This window comes from Pelodiscus sinensis, chromosome 24 (genome assembly GCF_052426305.1).
Source record: "Pelodiscus sinensis isolate ZL-2025 chromosome 24, ASM5242630v1, whole genome shotgun sequence".
Classification (NCBI taxonomy): Eukaryota; Metazoa; Chordata; order Testudines; family Trionychidae; genus Pelodiscus; species Pelodiscus sinensis.
In genome coordinates this window covers 15,832,943-15,854,810 of record NC_143075.1, presented here as the reverse complement: position 1 = coordinate 15,854,810, position 21,868 = coordinate 15,832,943, and the positions used below count along the sequence as shown (strand labels likewise).

At 47.7% G+C, this 21,868-nt stretch overlaps 1 protein-coding gene across 1 annotated transcript in view; it reads right to left on the bottom strand.

Annotated features, from left to right (window-relative positions):
- Positions 1-21,868, bottom strand: part of LOC102443768 (agmatinase, mitochondrial-like) — a 34,259-nt gene that overhangs the window by 3,309 nt on the left and 9,082 nt on the right. Inside the window, exons 2-6 of the mRNA XM_006132728.5 lie at positions 19,188-19,390; positions 15,761-15,809; positions 7,127-7,322; positions 4,374-4,553; positions 3,013-3,097 (exon numbers count right to left, since the gene is read on the bottom strand). Of these exons, the coding sequence (XP_006132790.3) occupies positions 3,013-3,097; positions 4,374-4,553; positions 7,127-7,322; positions 15,761-15,809; positions 19,188-19,390 (713 nt within the window). The remainder of the gene's footprint in view (positions 1-3,012; positions 3,098-4,373; positions 4,554-7,126; positions 7,323-15,760; positions 15,810-19,187; positions 19,391-21,868) is intronic.

The following is a 21,868-nucleotide window of genomic DNA, read 5'->3' as shown; positions in this document are numbered from 1 at the left end:
ACTTCCTTCTTGTGCACCACAGAGGAAAGTTGTAGTCTTTACCATTGTAGAAGGGAAGATAACAAACTCAATCCCATCCACACCATCACTCGCTATTGCTACTCTGTTGGAGCTGCACCAGCAATGAACACACATCCAACTTTTGCCAGCATCAATGCAAACGGGCTGTGTCTATATTACAAGCCTCTTCTGCAAGAGGAAATGCAAATGGAGTGCTCATTTGCATATGTCATGCTCTCATTTGCATTTCCTCCTCAGATCCCTTTTGCACAAGAGGTTTTTGCACAAAAAAGAACTGTGTAGACGGCTCCTTTTTGCGCAAAAACCCTTTTTGGTGCAAGAGCCGTTTTTCCTCAAAAAATGCGCAAAACTCCCCTTTCCTCAAAAAGGAGCCATCTATACAGCTCTTTTTTGCACAAAAACCTCTTGTGCAAAAGAAATCCAAGGAGGAAATGCAAATGAGAGTGTGACATATGCAAATGAGTGCTCCATTTGCATTTCTTCTTGTGGAAGAGGCTTATAGTATAGACGCAGCCGAAGGCTCCAAGTTTGCCCCTTTTCTGTCAATGGAAATCAATCTAAGGCAAAGTGGCCCCAGGACAGGGCCTTCCATTGTTCTTAGCTCTCCAGGAACCAGACACAATTTGTATTTGCTGTTTAAAAAGCAAGCCCTTCTCCCCCTGCATGAGCCAGACTATGTGTATATACCAGCATGGCCAAATGCAGCTCGTCTGCAGCTAAAGTGTGGATCATGGAGCCCTCCAAATGCTTCCTCCCATTCTCCACTTACGGAGGGGAGGGGTTTGGGATCTCTGCCTTGCAGCAGGGTGATGGGGTACAGGCTTCTGTCTCATGGGGCAGTCTTGCCAGGAGGCTTGAGGCTTCGGCAGGAGCCAAGCTAATGCCCCAAGCCCTGGTAGGCGCTTTCCATGGGGCAGAAGCCCTGAGCCCTGGCAGATTTGCCCTGTGACGTAGTGGGGATTGTTTCACTCTGTTCGCTTGTTACGTTGCTTGTGATTTCTACTGTCCTGTGCTGTTCTTTTGGAACTCTGAGTGCGTGGGCCTCAGTTTCCCTGGGCACTGCACTGGTGCCCTGCTGGGGATGGGAGTTTGGGGTGTGACTCTCACTGAAGGGAGGCTGCCCCAGGCTGCCCAGCTCAGCATGTTCACAATGGCCCAGACTCTCTTGTAACCTGAGCATATGTGGGGGGTGCCACCAGGTAACACCTTTCTCAGGAAGCTGGACAAAGGAGAAGGCAGGGCTGCCTGCTGGGTTGGGGCCAGCTGCTGGGTGTGTGTTAGTGTGGGCTGGCTTAGGATACAGGGAGGGGGCCAGGCTCTAGGCGCCCCTGTCCCCAAGATGGATTGTGCTGGCTGATTCTTGTTCCTGTGCTAGCAAGTCTGTTCTACTTGCGGGAGGAAAGTTGCGTCTGGCTGTGGATGGGGTTGCAGGGCTCAGACTCCCCACTCCTCCAGGCCACGCTCAGTTCTCAAACTTCTGAAGACTGCCTGGTGCACCTTGGAGGGTCCATAAGTTTAGCCACCTGGGATGTAGTAACCCACACACCTTTTGGGTGTGGTCTGCTCTACAGCTAGCTGGCATTTAGCTCGCACAGTAGAGACTCCTGTTCTAAGCTGCGGCGGTCCCGGGTTCAATTCCATCTGTCAATGTTACATATACATCTGACAAAGTGAATTCTCTTAGCAGCACAGAGTGCACTGCTAAAAAAGGCCAGCTCTGCCTTTGGCAGTACACAAGCCTAATGAAGGCATCATTTTATTACAGGCTGTGCTTTGCCTCCCACAGTTTCCACACCACATTGGTTCAAATATTGGCTTTTCTAAATTAAAATAATTTTTAATATAGGTTTTTCTTCATTGCTAGAGAAGCATGAAGTCACTTCCAATGTCAAGGGCAGAACTAAAGTCTCTGCATTAATCTGGTTGGCACAGCAGTACAGAGGAAGCATTGCTTAGTGGTTAAAGCAGAGAGTACATCTAGACTGTAGAGTTTTTCCAAGATACTGGAGGTATCCTGGAAAAGCTCTGCCACGTCCAAGGAGCGTGTCTGCTTTTTCGAAAAAAAAATTCCGAAAAGCAGACATGTTTTTTGGCATCCCTGTAAACCTCATTCTATGAGGAAGAAGAGATGTTCCAAAAGAGGATTTTTTCCGACATTTGGCCCAGGACCAAATGTCAAAAAAGCTTCTTTCAGAAAAAAAGCAGAAAGAGATAGGCAAATTGCGGTTTGCAATTTGCGTATCTTTTTCTGACTTTTCTTTGTCATCTAGACCAGTGTTTCTCAACCAGCAGTACGAATACCCTTAAGGGTACTCGAGAGAAGTCTGGGGGGGTACGTCAATACAACTGAAATTTGGAGAAAACTGAATTTTTGTTTTAAGTTTTACAGCACTTTGTTATTCTTGTACTTTTTACACCCAAAAAATGTCATCGCCCACCCGGCTACAATTAAGTTGTTTAAACAAATGTGTTACAATGAAAAATATGTTGTGTGTTTGAAAACTGTAGGTACTGGGGGTACTTACAATTTTTTTTAGAGGGGTACTTTATAAAAAAAAGGTTGAGAAACACTGATCTCAACACAGCCATAAAGTACTGAGCTGAATTCTGACTGATGTTGAGGAAGCCACACCGTGGTTATTCAAGAAGTACAACCTCTTGTGTTTACACAGCACTATGTGTCTCCAACATCCTGGGGGTAAACACTCTTCCATACTCTGAAACAGCTGTTTCTAAGAACTACTCTGCATTTCCTTAAATATTCTCCTGCAACATGCCATTTAATGCACACGGTAGGTCTAGCTGACGACAAATATTTCCCACCGCCTTCATATGTTATCTAGGGACGCCCAAACTGTCAAGGACTAAATATCTCTTGTTTTGCTTTGAACTTGAGACAGTGTCCAGTCTCCACAGCTAAGCAGGACAAAGCTTGGATGTAGCAGCGCTAAGTTGTACTTTTTGTTCCAAATATTGTTTCCTTTGACTCACCAGAAGCATCATATATTGGTGCAAGTTCAACAAGGTCACACCCCACTATATTCAGTCCTCGGCAACCACGAATGATCTCCAAAGCCTTTGAAAGATAATAAAGGGCTAGTTATTTGGTGCTCAGATTGTGAACCTTGAAAACATTCCATGTATTTAAACTAGAAGGTGTACCCAGCATTGCTTGGGTCCTCGACTTAGTTAATTTTTGTCTTTTGGAAAATTAAATGAAAATGTCTGTGCTTCATTTAAATCATTGCTCTGGGGAGGGGCTGGGGATGAGGGGTTCAGTACACCGGCTGCCTCAGGGAGAGAGGACTATCCCAGCCCTCACTGCAGCAGTGTGGGGCCAGAAGAGAAGCGCCTCTCCATGGTCACTGCAGCTCCAGTGGGCACAGCCGGGGGAGGGTGCATGTCCCTCGGCTGCTGCAGACTCAGGTTTATCTGCCCCTTGCACTCCCCAGCCAGAGTGAGGAATGTGCAAACTGTGAGCTTTCCCCTCGCTCCCTCACAAAGGGGAACAGCTAGCAATGTCCCTGTACAAATGTGGGGGGGGGGAAAAGGGGGGTGGCTTCAGCCCAGCTGCCCTCCCTAAAGGGCACCTGAGGATGTGGGAGGTTTGGGGCTGGGGCAGCCTAGAACACAGGGTGCATGCCACCAGCCAGCCCCTTTCACCTGGTTGATGAGTCTTTCTCTTTTGCGTATGAAGCACAATCCCATTCCAGGCACATCCCATTTTTCTGGTCCAACCAAACCATATCCCTGCTTTAAGTTAAGGTAAGAGGAAACTGCCTACCGAATTCGGTGGTCCTTGCTCTTACTGTTTAGGAGGAGTCCTTGAACGAACAGTCAGTCAGTCAGTCAGACAGACAGACAGACAAACTCACTCTCTCAAATATACAGTAGATGACCAAAGTGGTGTTTTTGTTTTTAAACAGCTGATGTGAAATCTGTGAAGATACAGTCTTCACATCCAAGGCCCCTGCTGTAACCTAGGGTTCTTTGTTTGTTTTATGCTGAACAGGACTGAGCAAGAAGCAGAGGATCAGATGTATAAATACTGAGACCCCACCAAAGTGGCTATCAGCTCACTCTCCCTTAGCAGGGCTTTCCTACAATAGAAGGATAAATACCAATCTACCAATATTAACAATATTAGAGGCAGGATACGAGTTCTCAATTATTTCAATTCCCAATATGTCACTTTTCTTTTTTTAAAGATTTCTAAATCCCATTTCTAAATCCCTTGACTCTTAGATTCCAAGAGGGGCAGAAGGAGTAAACCCTGGGACTTCCTTTAAAGGGAACCAGGTTTCCCCTGTGTCTACTCTGCAGGTTCAGAAAAAGTCTGAGCATCTCCTTACCTGAGCAGGTGTAAGACCAGCAATTTCAGGAGCTCCCGTGCCAGGAGCATACGCAGGGTCTAATCCATCAATATCAAAGCTGATGTAAATGGGCTTGGTTCCCATCTGCTGTCTCACCTCCCCCATCAGTGGGACCAATGACTTCATCCAGCAGTCTTCAGCCAGGACGACGCGGAAACCCTGTTGGAGGAAGGGAAAACATGTTTGGCTTCCACTGCCTGAAACACGCTGCTGGGGAAAGGAAGCCGGTGGAGAGAGCGGTGATCCAGTGCGACGTTCCTGAAACAGCTCCCCCAAGCCGTGATTCCCCTATATGCCCCTTTAGCATCCTCCTCTCTCCCCAGCGCTCAACTAGTTACATGCAGCATTGCCAGTTAAACCATTGTCCCACTAGAGCTAGGTGTTTAAAAGTTGTTCTAGTTGGACACAATTCCATGTAGTTGACGATGGGACATTTAAGGGTCTATGTATTTTAAGGGCCTATGTACTATATATTTGAGAGAGTTTGTGCGTCTGTCTATGTGTCCGGCATTTGTTCAAGAACTCTTCCTAAACGGTAAGAACTAGACTACCAAATTAGGTAGGCAGTGTCCTCTTATCATAAGGTCAGAGTTTGGTTGTGCCAGGCCAATGGGATGTGCTTGAAATGCCTTTGGTTTCCTATCAGACAGAAAGGGAGGGGTGTGAGAGCAGGAACACTTATACTCACGAATGACCACAATAGGGCACCAAGCACCCCAGCCCTGGGGAGCAGCTGCTGGCCAGCAGCATGGCCCTTGCCACCACGGGCTACCTGCAGAGACCAGCTGCCCATCATGCTGTGCAGTCTCTATTGCTCCAGGCTGGTCCTGAGGCAACGCCTGCAGGAGGCATGTGGGGTTCCCCCCACGCTGCTGGCCCCAGGGAGTAGCTGGTGGGTGAGCCATGCACACATCCCTCAACCGGCCCTAGGCAATGCTGGCTAAGTCTTCTAGTATCTGATAAAAAAACTTGTATCTGAAAAAAACATAATAGGTTTGAAAAATAGGACCAAAGACTAGCTACCTCGCACAGCTGTGTCTGTTATGTCAACATCAGTAACGTTGGCTGACCTAATCATTTCAAAATGTTATTTATAAACAGCAGCAAACCCTCCCACATTCAAATGCTCATACGTGCTGGCGTTTTACGATGTTTAACAATTGGGGCTGAGAGTTAGCAGGGAATTGCCTTGCCAGAGAAAACGTCCTGCTCCCCCTTTGTTCTCACAGTCACTCCCCTCCGGCTCCGTCCTCTAAATTTGGACACACCCTCTACTTTCAGTTCCTGGGCAAGACACTGCTCGTTAGCACTAAGCTGATTGTCGCTGGGGCTTTCAGCCATTCTCTGGCCTTGCCTTTGCTCCGTCTTTCATTACACCCCCCAGGAGGACAGACCGGGGTCTCAATCTGCCTTAGCAAGTAGTGCTTTTTCCAGAGGTGAAGCAGTTCATTAGAATATATGGCTGGAAGCAGCACAGGCAAGATAGCCAGGAGGGGGCAGCAGTGCTTTTTTCTTGCTCTCAGTGTCGTAGTTGCAGGGATTGGACTGAGATTCGTGTTCCATGCGATGGCATCGATTAATGAATACGATCATCTGGCACCTCTTGTCTTTACACAAAACACCCCTCTTGGGAAGAAGGACATATTGCGCGCTGTCACATTACTGGATTTTAAGGGGAGCAGCCAGATCACTGCTGCACCCATTGGGAGGTGTGGGCCCCGAAGTATATACAAAGGAGGGCATGTGAGGTGTCAAACAAAAGCTTATCTTCTACTGATTCTGTAGATGCTGTTCATGGAATTGTGTAATGTCTGTATGTGGAGTTATAAACATGGACTCTGTATGGATGCTGGAAACGTCTCTGTCTGTGGCTGAGCAATGCAGAGGAATGTGCAGCCAATGGATATGTTAATGAGCAACTCTCCAGGGACAATGGATATCTAAATGCCAGACACACACCTGGCTAATGACCATGTGACCCTGCCCAGCTTGGAAGAGATCAGGGATGGATATAAAAGGCCAGGTGACAGACTCCATTTTTTGTCTTCAGTTTTGCTCCTGATCCCAGATACAGCCTTGCAGAGAACGACGAGCTGGAAAAAACTGTGGACCCATCCTGACATAGGATGTACACCAGAGACTTTTAAGATAGCAGTTTATAACATCTCTGCTAAGAGTCTGCATCGAGAACTGGGTGATTCAATGCATGTAATGTATTATCCTTTAACAACCTTACTCTCCTGCTTTTCTTTCTTTTAGTAATAAATCTTTAGATTTTAGATTCTAAAGGATTGGCCCAGCATGGTCTTGTGGGTAAGATCCAAAGTGTAAATTGACCTGGGATCTGTGGCTGGTTTCTTGGGACCGGAAAACCTGTTCGGGGTAGGTGAGATTGGGTCCTATAACCTCTCACCTGTGTGTTAGGGCCAGGACTGATTGTGGCACAGAGGGAGCTGGGGTGTCAGAGGGGTTTTGCTCATGAGGCTTCTGGCTGGCCAGATCGGCAGCTGAAGTGCTCGATGTCACTGGTTTGTGGCCTATTTGGGAAGGTCTCCAGTCTGGGGCAGTAAGGAGCCCTGAGTTTGAGCAATTCGCCCTAAGCAGATGCTCTCAGCCGTGCCCAGACCTGGCCCGGTTGGTCACACACACCATGGCTGTTTTTGCCCTGACTACACAGGCAAGGCCCAACAGGCCAGCAGAGTAGAGGAGGTTTTGGCAGCAGTATACACTACCTGGTCCCGGCTGTATTTGTAGGCATCCGGGAAGTAGGAGGAACCTCTGATTCCGATCTGAACCACACGTTTGCAATCCAGCAGCCCCTCCTCCACACAGCGTCGGAACGGTGTCCCGTGTTGGACTTTCTCCCCCAGCGCTTTATCTCCTGTGTCAGTATGAGCGTCCACATGCACCAGTCCCACGGGACCATGCCTAATTGGGGCAGAGCAAGCACAGACGTGGCGTTAGCTCCAGCCCTCTGCTCCCATCCACCTGCATGAATGTGTTGGTTATCTCTGACCTCATGCAACCCTTCAGCATAAAATCTAGACTCCTTCACATTGTCAGCCATCTACACCCCAAACAGGTTATAAAATGGACGTCCTAGGCCCTAGGACCTCTCAACAGGCAGGTGACTATTCAGCAGGTTGAGGAAGGCAAAAAGCACATGATCGCTCACCAATTAACTCTGCAGCAAAGAGAACCAAAGACAGAGTACGGACACTAGGTGCCAGCTGGGACCAGCATAAACGGGTTGTGGATAAGTGAGCAGAGCAAATGGGAAAATTGCCAGCATCCTACACAACATCAGGAAGCTAAGATGGCTCCATCAGGAGCTCTTTAATGAGCTGAAAATTAAACAGGAAGCCTCCAAACAAAGTGGAAATAGAGACAAATTGGTGATGATAAATCTAAAAGAATAGCACAAGCATGTAGGGGCAAAATTAGAGAGGCACAAAACAAAGCCAGAGGCTAAGCAACCAGGAGGAGCTACAGACCAGGGATCCACAAAAAAGAGTTTGAGAGGGAGTCCTAATACAGCCAGTATAGTTAGGAAGGGCCACGTCACCTGTGCCAGCACAGTTTCTGTCTCCTCTGCCTGTGCCTGTAGCCAGACAGACCACCTGACCATGGATTCCTTTACCCAGATCCTGGTGTGGTTTTGCAGAGCCTGTGGCTTGCTTTCCCCACATACAGAAATCCAGGCTGGGGGGACCATCCAATGTGAAAGGTGTCTGCTAGTGGAATGTCTCAGGAAGCAGCTGAGAGAGCTATAGGAGGAGGTGGGGAGGCTGAAGAGCATCCATGCCCCTGAGGCGGCAGACTTTAGCAAACTCAGTGAGCCTACCAAGGCGGCAGATTTTAGCAAATTCAGGGAGCTGGTAGGTAAGATCCCATGGGAAGCAAGACAGAGGCTAAGTCTAGACTGCAGAGCTTTTCCAGGATACTGGAGGTCCAAGGAATGCATCCAGTTTTCCGAAAAAAAAAAATCAGAAACATGGACACGTTCTTTCACCATCCCTGTAAACCTCGTTCTATGAGGCATAAGGGATGTGCCGAAAAAAGAGGTTTTTCCAAAATTTAGCCCCGTATAGATGGGCCAAATTTTGGAAAAGCCTCTTCTGAAAGAAAAGCGGAAAAAGATACTCAAATTTCAGTTTGCAAATTGTGTATCTTTTTCCGACTTTTCTTTGCAGTCTAGACGTAGCCTAAGAGGAAAAACAATTGAGGACAGTTGGCAGTTTTTCAAAAGGACGTTATTAAGGGTCAGAGGGTATGTCTACACTACCCCCCTAGTTCGAACTAGTGGGGGTAATGTAGTCATACGGAGTTGCAAATGAATCCCGGGATTGAATTTCCCGGGCTTCATTTGCATAAAGCCGGCCGGCGCCATTTTTAAATGCCAGCTAGTTCGGACCCCGTGTCGCGTGTAGCCGCGCGGCATGGGGTCCGAACTAGCTGGCATTTAAAAATGGCGCCAGCCGGCTTTATGCAAATGAAGCCCGGGAAATTCAAATCCCGGGATTCATTTGCAACTCCGTATGACTACATTACCCCCCTAGTTCGAACTAGGGGGGTAGTGTAGACATACCCAAAGAGAACACTATTCCACTCCATAGAGAAGACAGGAAGTATGGCAAGACAATACTCTGGCTTAATCAGGAGATCTAGAATGATCTAAATATCAAAAAGAAGTCCTATAAAAAGTGGAAAGTAGGTCAAAGTACAAAGGATGAATATAAACAAATAACACAAATATGTAAGGGCAAAATTAGATGAAGGCACAAAACAAGCTCAATCTAGCTAGAAATATCAAGGGTATCAAGATTATTTTACAAATATATGTGAAGCAAGAGAAAGGCCACGCACAAGGTAGGCCCATTGCTCAATGAAGAGGGAAAACCGATAGCAGGAAATGTGGAAACGGCAGAGGTGCTTAACAACTTCTTTGTGTCAGTTTTTAGCAAAGAAAGTTGGTGGTGATTGGGTGCCTACAATAGTGAATGCTGGAGAAAAGGAGGTAGGTTCAGAAGTTAAAATATGGATAGAACAAGTTACAAATTACTTTTAAGATTTGGATGTCTTTAAGTCACCAGGGTCTGTTTAAATGCATCCTATAATACCTCCTCAATCAGCTCTTTGAGTATCTGAGCCATTAGTAATCATCTTTGAAGTATCATGGAAGATGAGAGAGATTCCAGAAGAATGGAAACGGGCAAATATGTAGGGCTAAAGAATAAAAATCGGTCTTTTAATTGATTATATCTATCAATCTGACATCATGTAACCTCATGAACTGCAGTCAAATTCTTATCAATGGGATTTGGATTAATTTGTTAATAACCTGTTAAGAATTGCCTTTGAAGAATCTGTTACTGTAACTTTTTTATATATTGTATCTAAACCCTCGTTTTAAACATTGTATTGCCTTGACTCTGTTTAAAGTTTGGTGTGTGTGTATGTAATCTCATTTAAAAGTGTGAATGTGGGTGTATGTATAAAGGGATCAGTCCCTGGAGCCAGCCTGTCTGGGTGATGAGTTGCTAGCACCACCTTGTTCTTTGGCCTTGGGAAACAGGCCAAACCTTGCCTATAGACAACTCCCTAATGTGAAGCAAGTTATTTTCAGCAATCACACATCACACCCCAAACATACTCATCCAGGAACCTACCCCTGCAATAAACCCAGTTACCAACTCTGTCCACACATCTGTACAAGTGTGCACAGGAAGAAACCACATAAGCCATAACATGAGAGGCTCATACAACTGAACATCTTCTAATGTGATCTATGCCATGACGTGCCAGCAATGTCCCTCTGCCATGTATATTGGCCAAACTGGACCGTCTCTATGACAAAGTGGACACAAGTCGGATACCAGAAATGGTAATACACAAAAACCTATAAGAACACATTTTAGCCTACCTGGGCACTCATTAATGGATTTAAAAATAGCCATTCTTCTACAAAGGAATTTCAGAAACCAACTACAGAGACAGACTTGAGGAACTGGCCTTCATGGCTTGAATAAAGACATGAACTGGATGGGCGATTATATTCAACATCCAAATGACATCAAAAGCTAAGTATGGGACACTTACAGCCCACTCAGTTAGCCTCATTAGCACCAGCACTACAATTGACAGGTGTATTTTTTTCTTTTTCTCCTCCTCTCCCTTCTTTTTAAGTTGGGAGGTTCCCCCTTTTTTCTCCACTCTATCTGAGGAAGTGGGTTTTGCCCATGAAAGCTCATGATACTATATACATTATATATTCATGTATTTATTTATTAGTCTCTATGGTCTATAGGACTACTCTTGGGGTTTTTTTTCCATCAATGTGAGTGAGCCCTGCAAATGAACCCACCTAGGAAAACAGACAAAAACCCCATAAAGAAAAGAAGATTAAAGTCACACCTGCTATTAACTGATGACTCATACAGTGCTCTGAGGCAATGCTACAGAATAGGAGCTTTAAACTAAAACATGAAATATATGGATGCAAAACTATAGGATTGAGTCTTTTAGTTCTACAGTCATCCTCTAGGAACATCAGTGACACCAACATGATCTGGCTCCACTACTCATGTTTAGACTGCCTGACCAGTGGACTAGCATGAGCAACTGAGACTGGTAACTATATCCCACCTGTATGATTGTGTGTCTGAGTGTGGTGCATAATTTTAGTAGCTAGAGACAGTAAATTCTGCATTCATGATAAACATGGCATATTGTCTTATTCCCAAATAAGATTCTGCTGGTTCTATTTCTACAAGTGTCACATTTTGGTGGAGAATGCAGGCAGCTGGTCACTCAGACAGGCTAGCTTCAGAGACTGATCCCTTTACACACAGCCCTACACTCACTCTTTTAAATGAGATTACAAATGCGTACACACACACACCCAACTTTAAACAGAGTTAAGGCAGTACAAAGTATAAAATGGCGCTTCAGTAATAATTTTTTCATAATTCATAATGATTTTTCATAATTCAAAATGAGCTGGACAAACTGGAGAAATGGTCTGAGGTAAACAGGGTGAAGTTCAATAAAGATAAATGCAAAGTACTCCACTTAGGAAGAAACAATCAGCTGTACACATACAAAATGGGAAGTGACTGTCTAGGAAGGAGTACTGCAGAAAGGGATCTAGAGTTCATAGTGGACCACAAACTAACTATGGGTCAACAATAGGACACAAAATAATTCCACTTTACTCAGGAGTGACTCAAGGCCGGCTGCGGCAGCTGGCGCCCCAGGTGGAAGGCGCAATCGGCGCCCCCACCTGCACGGCCATCAATGACCGTGACGTTATCATCGGGCACCCGGGCCAGCGGCGCCCTAGGCAACTGCCTAATTTGCCTAGGCTCACGGGCCGCCCCGACTTTACAATGATTAGGCCTCTGTTGGAGTATTATGTCCAGTTCTAAGCACCACACTTCAGGAAAGATGTGGAGAAATTGGAGAAGGTCCAGAGAAGACAACAAAAATGGTTAAAGGTCTAGAAAACATGATCTATATAAAGGAACACTGAAAGAATTGGGTTTGTTTAGTTTGGAAAAGAGAAGACAGAGAGAGGACATCATAATAACTTTCAAGTACCTAAAAAGGTGTTACAAGTGTGAAAGTAGAAAGAATTATACTGTAAGAGAAAGATGAATTGTGCTGTAATAATTGAATAAGTTGAAGGAATACTGTTTGTCTTTTAAGAGGAAGAAGAAAAGTATGTTAATGTTGATTGTAGGTACGCAGATCAGCATGCTAGCCAGGTGGGCCTGAGTTAACAGGAAAAGGAACATTAGGTGTTAGGCAGAAAGCAATTGAGATAACCAGGGAGATATGGACAGCTGATTGCTGTGTGCTTGATGTTGAAATGAAGATACTTGACTAGTCTCACACTAATCATGTGAAGTTTTGCCCCTCTTTTTAATCCTGTTAACTTGGCTTTCTTTTGACTGTATAAATCAAGGGGTTTGAACCTTGTATGGTACTCACATTTTCTGGGTGCATTTAGCAGAGCAGCTTTGCTAATAAACAGAGCGGTCTGACAAATCTGTGAGTCCTGTCTGACTTTGACACAAGGAAGAGGGAGAAAAATTATTCTCCTTAACCTCTGATGATAGGACAAGAAGCAATGGGATTAAATTTCAGCAAGGAAGGTTTAGTTTGGACATTAGGAAAAACTTCCTAATTGTCAGGGTGGTTAAGCACTGGAATAAATTGCCAACGCAGGTTGTGGAATCTCCATAATTGGAGATATTTAAAAGCAGGTTAGATAAACATCTATCAGGGATGATCTAGATAGTACTTGGTCCTGAGGTGAGGGCAAGGGACTGGACTTGATGATCTCTCGAGGTTCCTTCCAGTTCTAGTGTTCTATACTATAAAAATAAGTTACACTTACCAAGGGACATAAAAGACAATCAGAAGAGGTTCTAGGAATACATGAATAGGATGAGAAAGACAAAGGAAAGTGTAGGTCCTCCATTTATCAGCGAAAGAGCGCTAAAAGCCAGTAACAATAAGAAGGTTCAGATGTGTAATGCCTGTTTTGCTACAGTCTTCGCTAAAATGAAGACTGTATTGTGATCCTACTTAACACAATTAATGTTAAGAACAAAGATAAAGGAATGCAAGCCAAAATAGGGAAAGAACAAGTTAAAAATATTTATTTAGGTTACGTGTATTTATGTCTCTAGGGTCTGATGAAATTAGGGTTACCAGGTAGCTTCAGAAAAAATACCAGACACACTTGAGGAGGGGCGGGGGGAAGGGACCAGCCGGGAGGGGAACGGGGCTGGCCGGGAGGGGGAGGTGATGGGAAGCAGGGCTGGCGGGGGGTGGGTCGGGGGCAGGGGCCTGGCCAGGGGAGATCAGGAGGAGGAGAACTGGCCACAGGAAGCAGGGCTGGCCGGGAGCAGGTCGGAGGGAGCGGGGCTGGCCAGGAGGAGGAGTGGTGGGAGGGAGAGAATCGGCCGGCGGAGAGTGGGGCTAACCCAGGCACATGCAAATCCCAGGGCACTGCCTGTCCTGTGCACGGTCCCGGCGAAGCACGAGGAGTCCGGTTATGGCTCCACAATGCGCTTGAACAGCACTCAGGAGCACGGGACAGGGCTTCTCCTCCTCCCCAAGGCATCACTCCTACGTCAGACGCAACCAGAGACTCCCAGTGCCAACTGCGCCCCAACTCCCAGCCACTCCACCCCCTGCCAGGCTTCTGTCAGGCGCACAACCGGAAAACCAGATAATACCAGACATTGCACATGTCTGGTATTTTCTGAATATTTTTACCGGACAGATGGCCCAAAAACCAGACTGTCTGATTGAATACCAGACACCTGGCAACCCTAGATGAAATTCATATTCGGGTACTTAAGAAACTAGCCAGAACAATCTCAGAACTGTTTGTGATTATGTTTAAGAACCCATGGACAAGTAAGCTCCCAGAGGACTGGAGAAAGGCAAGAGTTAGGGCAATAAAGAGGACCTAGAGCAAGGGTGGGCAATAATTTTTGGTGAGGCCACTCAAAAGATTTTGAAAATGGTCAATGGCCGCACTTTTCTGTGGAGGAGGTGCGGGGTCTAGCATAGAGGTTGGGTGCAGAAGGGCACACAGGGCAAGGGACTGGGGTGCAGGAGATGGCTTGAGGTCTGAGAGGGAGTTTGGGTCAAGGAGGGGGCTGTGATCTGCATCAGGGGGTTGGGTGCAGGATCTGGGAGGGTGTTTGGGTGCAGGAGAGGATTCTGGCCTGGGGGAGGGGTGCAGGAAGGGGTACAGAGTCTGGGAGGGAGTTGTGATCTGGGGCAGGAGAGTGCAGAGGGTTTGGATGGTGAGCTGGGGGAGAGAGTTGAGGTGCCAGAGGCAGGCTCTGGCTGGGGGGTGCCTACTTAAGCCTGCAGCACCCCCAAAGCAGGCTGGGCTCCCTGCCTGCTGCCGCCCTAGATCACTCAGAGCTGCAGGCTGTTCCCTCCACGTGGCTCTCAGCTCCAGGAGAGGTAAGAGACTTGCCCTACCTCCAGCCCAATCTCTCAACTCCTATTGGCTGGTTGTTTCCAGGAGCTGAGGATTGGGTTGGGGCAGAGAAATCACACGACGCCTCCTCTTCCCTCCAGAGCAAAGAGCTGCGGGACTGTGCTTTAAATCCGCCGCAACTGTGTGCCTGAAGGTCCCAGCAGGGTGGCCCACGGGCCGGATCTGGTCTTTTCGCTGGCCAGAACCAGCCCCTGGGCCGTATTTTGCCTAGCCCTGACCTACAGAATTATAGACCAGACAGCCTAACTTAGATATATGAAAGAATTGCGAATATATTAAGTAATACATTCGTAAGCACCTAGGGTACGTCTAAACTACATGCCTCCATCGACGGAGGCATGTAGATTAGCCAGATCGGCAGAGGGAAATGAAGCCGCGATTAAAATAATCGTGGCTTCATTTAAATTTAAATGGCTGCCCCGCTCTGCCGATCAGCTGTTTGTCGGCAGATCGGGGCAGTCTGGACGCGATGCGCCGACAAAGAAGCCTTTCTTGATCGGCACAGGTAAACCTGGTTTCACGAGGCATTTAAATTTAAATGAAGCCGCGATTATTTTAATTGCGGCTTCATTTCCCTCTGCCGATCGGGCTAATCTACATGCCTCCGTCGACGGAGGCATGTAGTCTATACACACCCCTACAGGATAATAGGGTGAAAAAGAATAGCCAGTATGCATTTATCGAGAAGGAATCATGCCAGCCCCAACCAAATTTCCTTCTTCAACAGACTGGCTGAGGTGGAAGCTGTAGACACAATGTATTTCGATTTCTGAAAGCCTTTAGACACAGTCCCACATAACATTCTTATAAGCACACTAAGATAATGTAGTCTAGATTAAATTACTATAACGTGATCTAAATCCAGGTCTACACTAGACCCAGCAGCTTGGCTTAAGGATGCAACTCCAGCTATGTATTCTACATAGCTGGAGTCATCTGATCTTAAACTGAGCTTGGCAGCATCCCTACAACAGGAGGTTGATGGGAACAAACAGTTCTACCCGCTTCCCTTACTCCTGGCAAGAGCAGAAGTACCAACTGCTGGCAGGGTTACCCTCTGAGTTCAATTTAGCGAGTCTTAACTAGACTCGCTAAATCAAACTCCAGAATATTGATCTTGGCAGCATCAAACTTCTGCGGAGTGAAGACGTGCCCTTAGTATAATTGGTTTTGCCATAGTACAGGGAGCTGGTCTAATTGTCCTCTCGAGGTCCCTTCCAGCCTCACATTTTTATGAACTACCCAGCACACACTCAACAACTCAAGGGGGAAATCACTTCTATCCCCGCAAGGGGTCAACTTTTACACTTGCCACATTTTCAGATTTTAAACTTACTTTTCTGCCACCGCCTGCAGGATTGGGTATGTTATTGTGTGATCTCCACCTGCAACAGGACAGGGAACAGAGAACACGCTAGATAATAAGAACAGTCTGGCATTGATCAAATATAATTTTCCAGCCGTAGCAAGCTCCATTCATAATGCACCTCTCCTCCGATAGGGGAGCATATCAGCACTTTACAAAGAGAGATCATCCTCTATTAATCTAACTGCCATCCCAGAAGCTCTACATTGGTGGCAGATAAGAGAAATTGCCCCTTTTTAATACTAAAAGCTCTCAAAAATCCATCCAGCTTTTGTTCTCTTGCTGCAGCTGGTACTCAAGGCCAGCTTCTAAATGTAGATATTGGGCATACAGATGAATATTCAGGAGATGCTTCATCCTCTGCTTGCAGCTACCTCTGGGTGTCTCGCAGCTGAGATTTAACAACCCACAGCAACGCTAAACAACAGCTGAGGAGTGGAATAACACAATTATGTCTTTGAAACTTCAATGGGAATTACCCAAACTGGAATGGAGTCAGGACCCAGAAACTTATCTCCTGCAAGTGAGCACGAGCAGTCTGGAAATGTTTTACAACAATTTACCTGAAAGATTGCACCTCCAGGACTATACAGGGTGTTCAGCTCCCTGATTCAGAGGGAAGAACACTCCATATTGAGTCACCAGCACCACAGCAGTCTCCTGTGAGGTCTCCTTTAGGCATGTTAGCTATTGGGTAACTGAATAGTGGAGTAACCGCATGAATTTGTATCGGTTACACGTCTATTCTATAGTCCCCAGGGGTGGGGCCAGCAGCCAGTGCGCTCAGACCCCACGCTGTATCAGAGGCAGCAGTGCAGGGTGCCCAGCGGGAGCCAGTCTGCGAGGGGAACCAATTTAAAAACAGCCCCTGCCTGTGGGGTGTCCAACCTCCCTGCAGACAGAGGCTGCTCCTCCTCCCCTCTCTAAGGGGAGCTCAGACCCTCCTGGCAGCAGTTCCTGTCTGTGAGCAGCCTCTGTCTGTGGCAAGCCTGGGCCCCCCTCAGAACTCATGTGGACCAGCCTCTGTCCTCCGAGATGCTGGGGACCAGGCTCTGTCCACGGAGCAGCCTGGGAGGCAGAGCAGCCTCTGTCCACAGGGACCTTGGACCTTTCAGGGACAGACGCTGCTTTGTGGCAGCCTTCCCTACTCCACCCCCGATGGAGGCAGCAGCGCGGGGAAAGGGTGGCACCGCAGAGCCAGTGCTGGCAGAAACTGGCTTTTAGGCTGGCTTCCCTCAGCACTGGCTCCTGCTTTCCCCACACTTGCTGCCTCTTATACAGAGGCAGCAAGTGTGTGTGTGTGTGTGTAAATGCATGTAGTCAACAAGATTAACCAATAAGTCTAGGCTTATCAGTTAATTGTATAGGTGACTCCATGTTGACATCCCTAGTCTGATTTGGGCTCGACACTGATTAGCTGTGAGACCCGGAGAGCCCCATACGAAGCAGAAGAGCTCCAGTTCATGCAAAAAAATCTGACCATGCCTGGTTGCAATATCCTACCTCGTACTTTGGTAAACGGGATGACAGGAGATCTTCAAGTGACTGAATTTCACCAGTGGGAAGGGTGCTTTGGCAGCAGTTTGAGGGGAGGGATCCCAGCTATGTGTTATAAATACAGGAAACATACTCCCAAATATGGACTCAGGGCATTTGAGTTGACTGAACCTGACTTGTAATCCATCCCCTGACTGCCTATGTTCCCAAGAGTAAAGTTTTGGATTGCAAAGTTATAGATGTCCTAAGGTAAAACAGTTGAGTGCACGTGCACATACACCAGTACAAGTCTGCCATGAAACTAAAAGCCTGTGTAAGGTTTGATTTCAGTTTAAACCCCTAAACGCTTTTTTATGGGCATCAACTGCTCATTTCAGATCCTGATGTCCAGGTAAACGAAACACATTTAAGATCATATTTGGAGGTTTAGTTTTAATATGTTTTTTGTGTTTTATGCTTTAGACTGCCTGGGTGCTCTCTTTCGAAAAGGCGGCTTGCTTTTTCAAAAGTACTGCTTGTAGTCTAGACACTCTTTTTCGAAAGAGGCTTGCAGTCTAGACGTAGCCACAGGGAAGAGCAGTCATCCTGCCAATATGCTGACAGCCACTCTCTTTGGCAGGGGTGGATGAGAGTTTTGCGGGGCCCAAGGCAGCACAATTTCACGCATGCGCCACGGCCACAGCCGACAGGTAGTAGTGCGTGCGCGGGGCCTATTGAAGCACGGGGCCCAGGGCAGCCGCCCCACTCGCCCTGCCCTATATCCGCCGCTGCTCATTGGAGATCTGAATCCATTCAGCACAGGAAAATTCTTGGCATTCTTGGGGCATTCTTGGGGCACTTGGAGGACTGATAAGCAATGAACTCCCACTACCACATACCATCAGCTACCACCACGAAGAGTATGTTCTGAGTGACGTGCTAAGCAGTATAAAACGGTGGCTCACTAACACCTTCAGGACATTTTTTCCCTCGTCTACTTGCAAAAATCTGAACGATTTGGGAAGAACCAGCAGCAGCAAAAGTCTGAGCGCAGCTGAAGGAAACTGAAATCTCTCTGCGGGGAAGAGGGGGAGGAGAGTGCGCTGCTGCGTTCACAGCACCCTGTTAATAAATTGCTTTGTATCCATTGCAGTGTATGGGGTGGAAGGAGGGAGATGGCTTTAATGCAGGGCTGGGCAAGATGTGGCCCAGAGGTGGGATGTGGCCCGCCTAGCACTTCGGCCCAGCCTGCAGACTGCATCTGGGGGCTTTCTGTTTATAGCCTGCTGCGTGTGACACCAAATGTCCAGGCAGCGGCTTGGCCAGATCCCATTTAAATGGCTTCTGGCCGTGGAACTACACCGGCAGGGGGTGAAGCCATGAGCCCTTTCAATAGCTGTGGTGACTCCAGGCGGCTGCCAGGCAATGCGGTAGCAGCAGGGCTGGGAGCTGAGAGCCCTTTTTGCTGTGTTCAGGAGCGGCCCACAGCCGGCTGCAGCAGCTGGCGCCCTAGGCAGGGCGGAGCAATCGGCGCCCCTACCTGCACAGCCGTCAATGGCCGTGACGTCATCATTGGGCGCCCTGGCACCCCATGATGTCATCATCGGGCGCCTGGGTCAGTGGCGCCCTAGGCAGCTGCCTAGCTCGCCTAGGCTCACGGGCCGCCCCTGGCTGTGTTAATTCAGCACCTCCAGCCCTGGACAACTCTGGGGGGAGGCTACTTCCCAACCCCACTACTTCTGCCCCATGCCCGGCCCCTTCCAGGGTGGAGCTGGCCCATGACTACCTACCAAATTTCATTAAGTGGCTCCCATGCAAAAATTATTGCTTTAATGGATCCTGCCGCACTTTCGGCTGCCCACTTACTAGCCAGCATTGCAACAGCAAAGCATGAGACGGGGCCCAGGCCAGGGGTCCTTACCCAGCGTGAGGGGAATGCAGCCGGCTGCCACAATCTTCTGATAGGCTTCTCGGATTTGCCTGCAGCTCTCCAGCAGGTTGTAGAGGTTCACGTTCACATCGCCAATGTCGGCCACCATGAGGGAATGGAAAGGTGCGGCCCCGGTGCTGGGATTACATGACCTCATCATGCTCGACTCGGCCCGAATATGGCGAGGGCCAAACCTGGAAGGGAAAGAATTGAACACGTCATTCTCGGGGATGGTTTGAGAAGGAAACTTGCACAGACCCACGGGATTCTGAACACGCGGCTAATTGGGCACAAACTCCTTCCAGACTCTTAGGAGTTGAAGGTTGGGCCACGTCTCACTCGGAAGACCACTGGGGCAAACGTGTCAAGGGGGTTTATTATAATGGAATAGTCAGCATCAGATACATAATGGCTGTGTCTACACTGGCCACTTATTCCGGAAAATCAGCCGCTTTTCCGGAATAACTTGCCAGCTGTCTACACTGGCCCCTTGAATTTCCGGAAAAGCACTGACGATCTAATATAAAATCATCAGTGCTTTTCCGGAAAAACTATGCTGCTCCCATTCGGGCAAAAGTCCTTTTCCAGAAAACTGTTCTGGAAAAGGGCCAGTGTAGACAGCACAGATTTCTTTTCCGCAAAAAAGCCCCGATCGCAAAAATGACGATCGGGGCTTTTTTGCAGAAAAGCGCGTCTACATTAGCCACGGAAGCTTTTCTGGAAAAAGTGCTTTTCCGGAAAAGCATCCTGCCAATGTAGATGTGCTTTTTCCGGAAATACTTATAACGGAAAACTGCTCCGTTTTAAGCATTTCCAGAAAAGGGTGCCAGTGTAGACGTAGCCAATGAGTGTGACCTATTGGCTTTAGCAGATGGATCATCTGTAGATCCAGGTGAAGAGCTTACTGCAAATTCAGAGAGCATGCAAAGATTTTCACATGCCACTAGGATTCTAGGCAGCCGACTTACAGGGGCCTGCTTTTCAGAAAGGCTCAACACCCACCTTTCTGAACTCTGCTCCCATTAAAGAGTCTCGTGTGAGGCCCCTAAATTATCAGGTGCTTTTCAAACCAGTCACGCTATATCAACAATAAGGACTGAAACATCACATAATCCAAGTACTGAAGTGCTTAGGCCATGCTTATTACTGGAAAGCTTAACATGGGCATCTCCCAGCATTGTCTAATCACGCTCAACGGGCACGCACAGAGAGTATTAGACACAGAGACAACATCCACATTAACCTGTTAGGTGCTTTGTCTTACACATGCATCTAATATGGGGACATCTGGTCACCCTCATCCTAGTTCTGTGATACTAAAGTGAGTGGGAATCTTCAGCTAACCTATCTCCCCTCCCACCTGGCCCGAAACAAAAAAATGTCACAATATTTCACACTTGCTATCTGGTAACCCTAAGTGAGATGGTTTATAAGAAAACTAGAAGAGTTACCCAGTGTTGTCCAGGTCCTTCAGGGCAGTGGGTTGGTGTGTGTGTGGGGGGGGGGGGGGAGGGATGCATGAGTCAGGGCATGGCCTTGGGGCCGTGGGAGAGGCGTAGGGCAGGAGGTGAGAGTGAGGGTCGGGGGGGCGAGAAGGGGCTCATGGCGGGGGTCCCATCTGGGCAGCAGGGACCTTATCTTCTCCCCCAGGCCTTCCCTGCTGGCAGTGGCCTTCTCTTTCCCTCTCCCAAACCTCCCCCCAGCTAGCAGGGACTTTTCCCCACTCCGGTGCTGCAGCCAAGAGCTGAGAGGGAGGAGGGGTTTGGAGCAGGGGACTACTTACCCAGTCTGGTGGCAGGTAAGATGGCGAGCCCCAGCTCACCACTCTCTTGGTGGTGCAGCTTCCCCCAGTGGTCACTTTGCAGCATGATGTCCCTCTGAATAGCAGCCCCCTCCCTTTCCATGTTCTGGAAAACAGTCCCATTCCCAGCACTTCCTGTTTTCCTGGGACAACCAAACCCTGACCGTGCTTTAAATTAGGGTAGGAGAAAACTGTGAGGGGGAAATCTCGCTCCCCTGGGGTACAGAGCCCCCAGAAGGGTCCGAGGCCGGAGGTCAAATCAGTGAGGCAGGAGAGAAACCTAGAAGAGAAAACTTTATTATGCATGCATGCAGGCTGGCAGCCGTAGCAGTCAGCCCTGAGTTACAGGGCTTTTGATCCTTTATACAGAATGCTTAGACAGTTCAGTTGTGGATTGTTCTTCTTTAACATATCAAAGTCTCAGCAGAAGCACTCTGAGACTTCTGTTCCCCCCAGGAGTGCTAGAAGTAAGTTTTACAAAACAAAGGCACATGAGAATGTGGAGTGAGTGGTCTTACAAGGCAACCTGTGACAAAGATAAGAGTTTACATGATAATTTGTGACAGACTAGGCGTATCCATGAATTTGAGAGAGTCATTCGTAAGGGTCTTTGATTAGAGTTAATTTGATTTCACTCTGATACAGGGAGGGCTCGTCTACACTGGCCCCTTTTCCGGAAGGGGCATGTAAATTTCACCAGTCGTCGTAGGGAAATCCGCGGGGGATTTAAATATCCCCCGCGGCATTTAAATAAAAATGTCCGCCGCTTTTTTCCGGCTTTTAAAAAAGCCGGAAAAGAGCGTCTACACTGGCCCCGATCCTCCGGAAAAAGTGCCCTTTTCCGGAGGGTCTTATTCCTACTTCAAAGGGC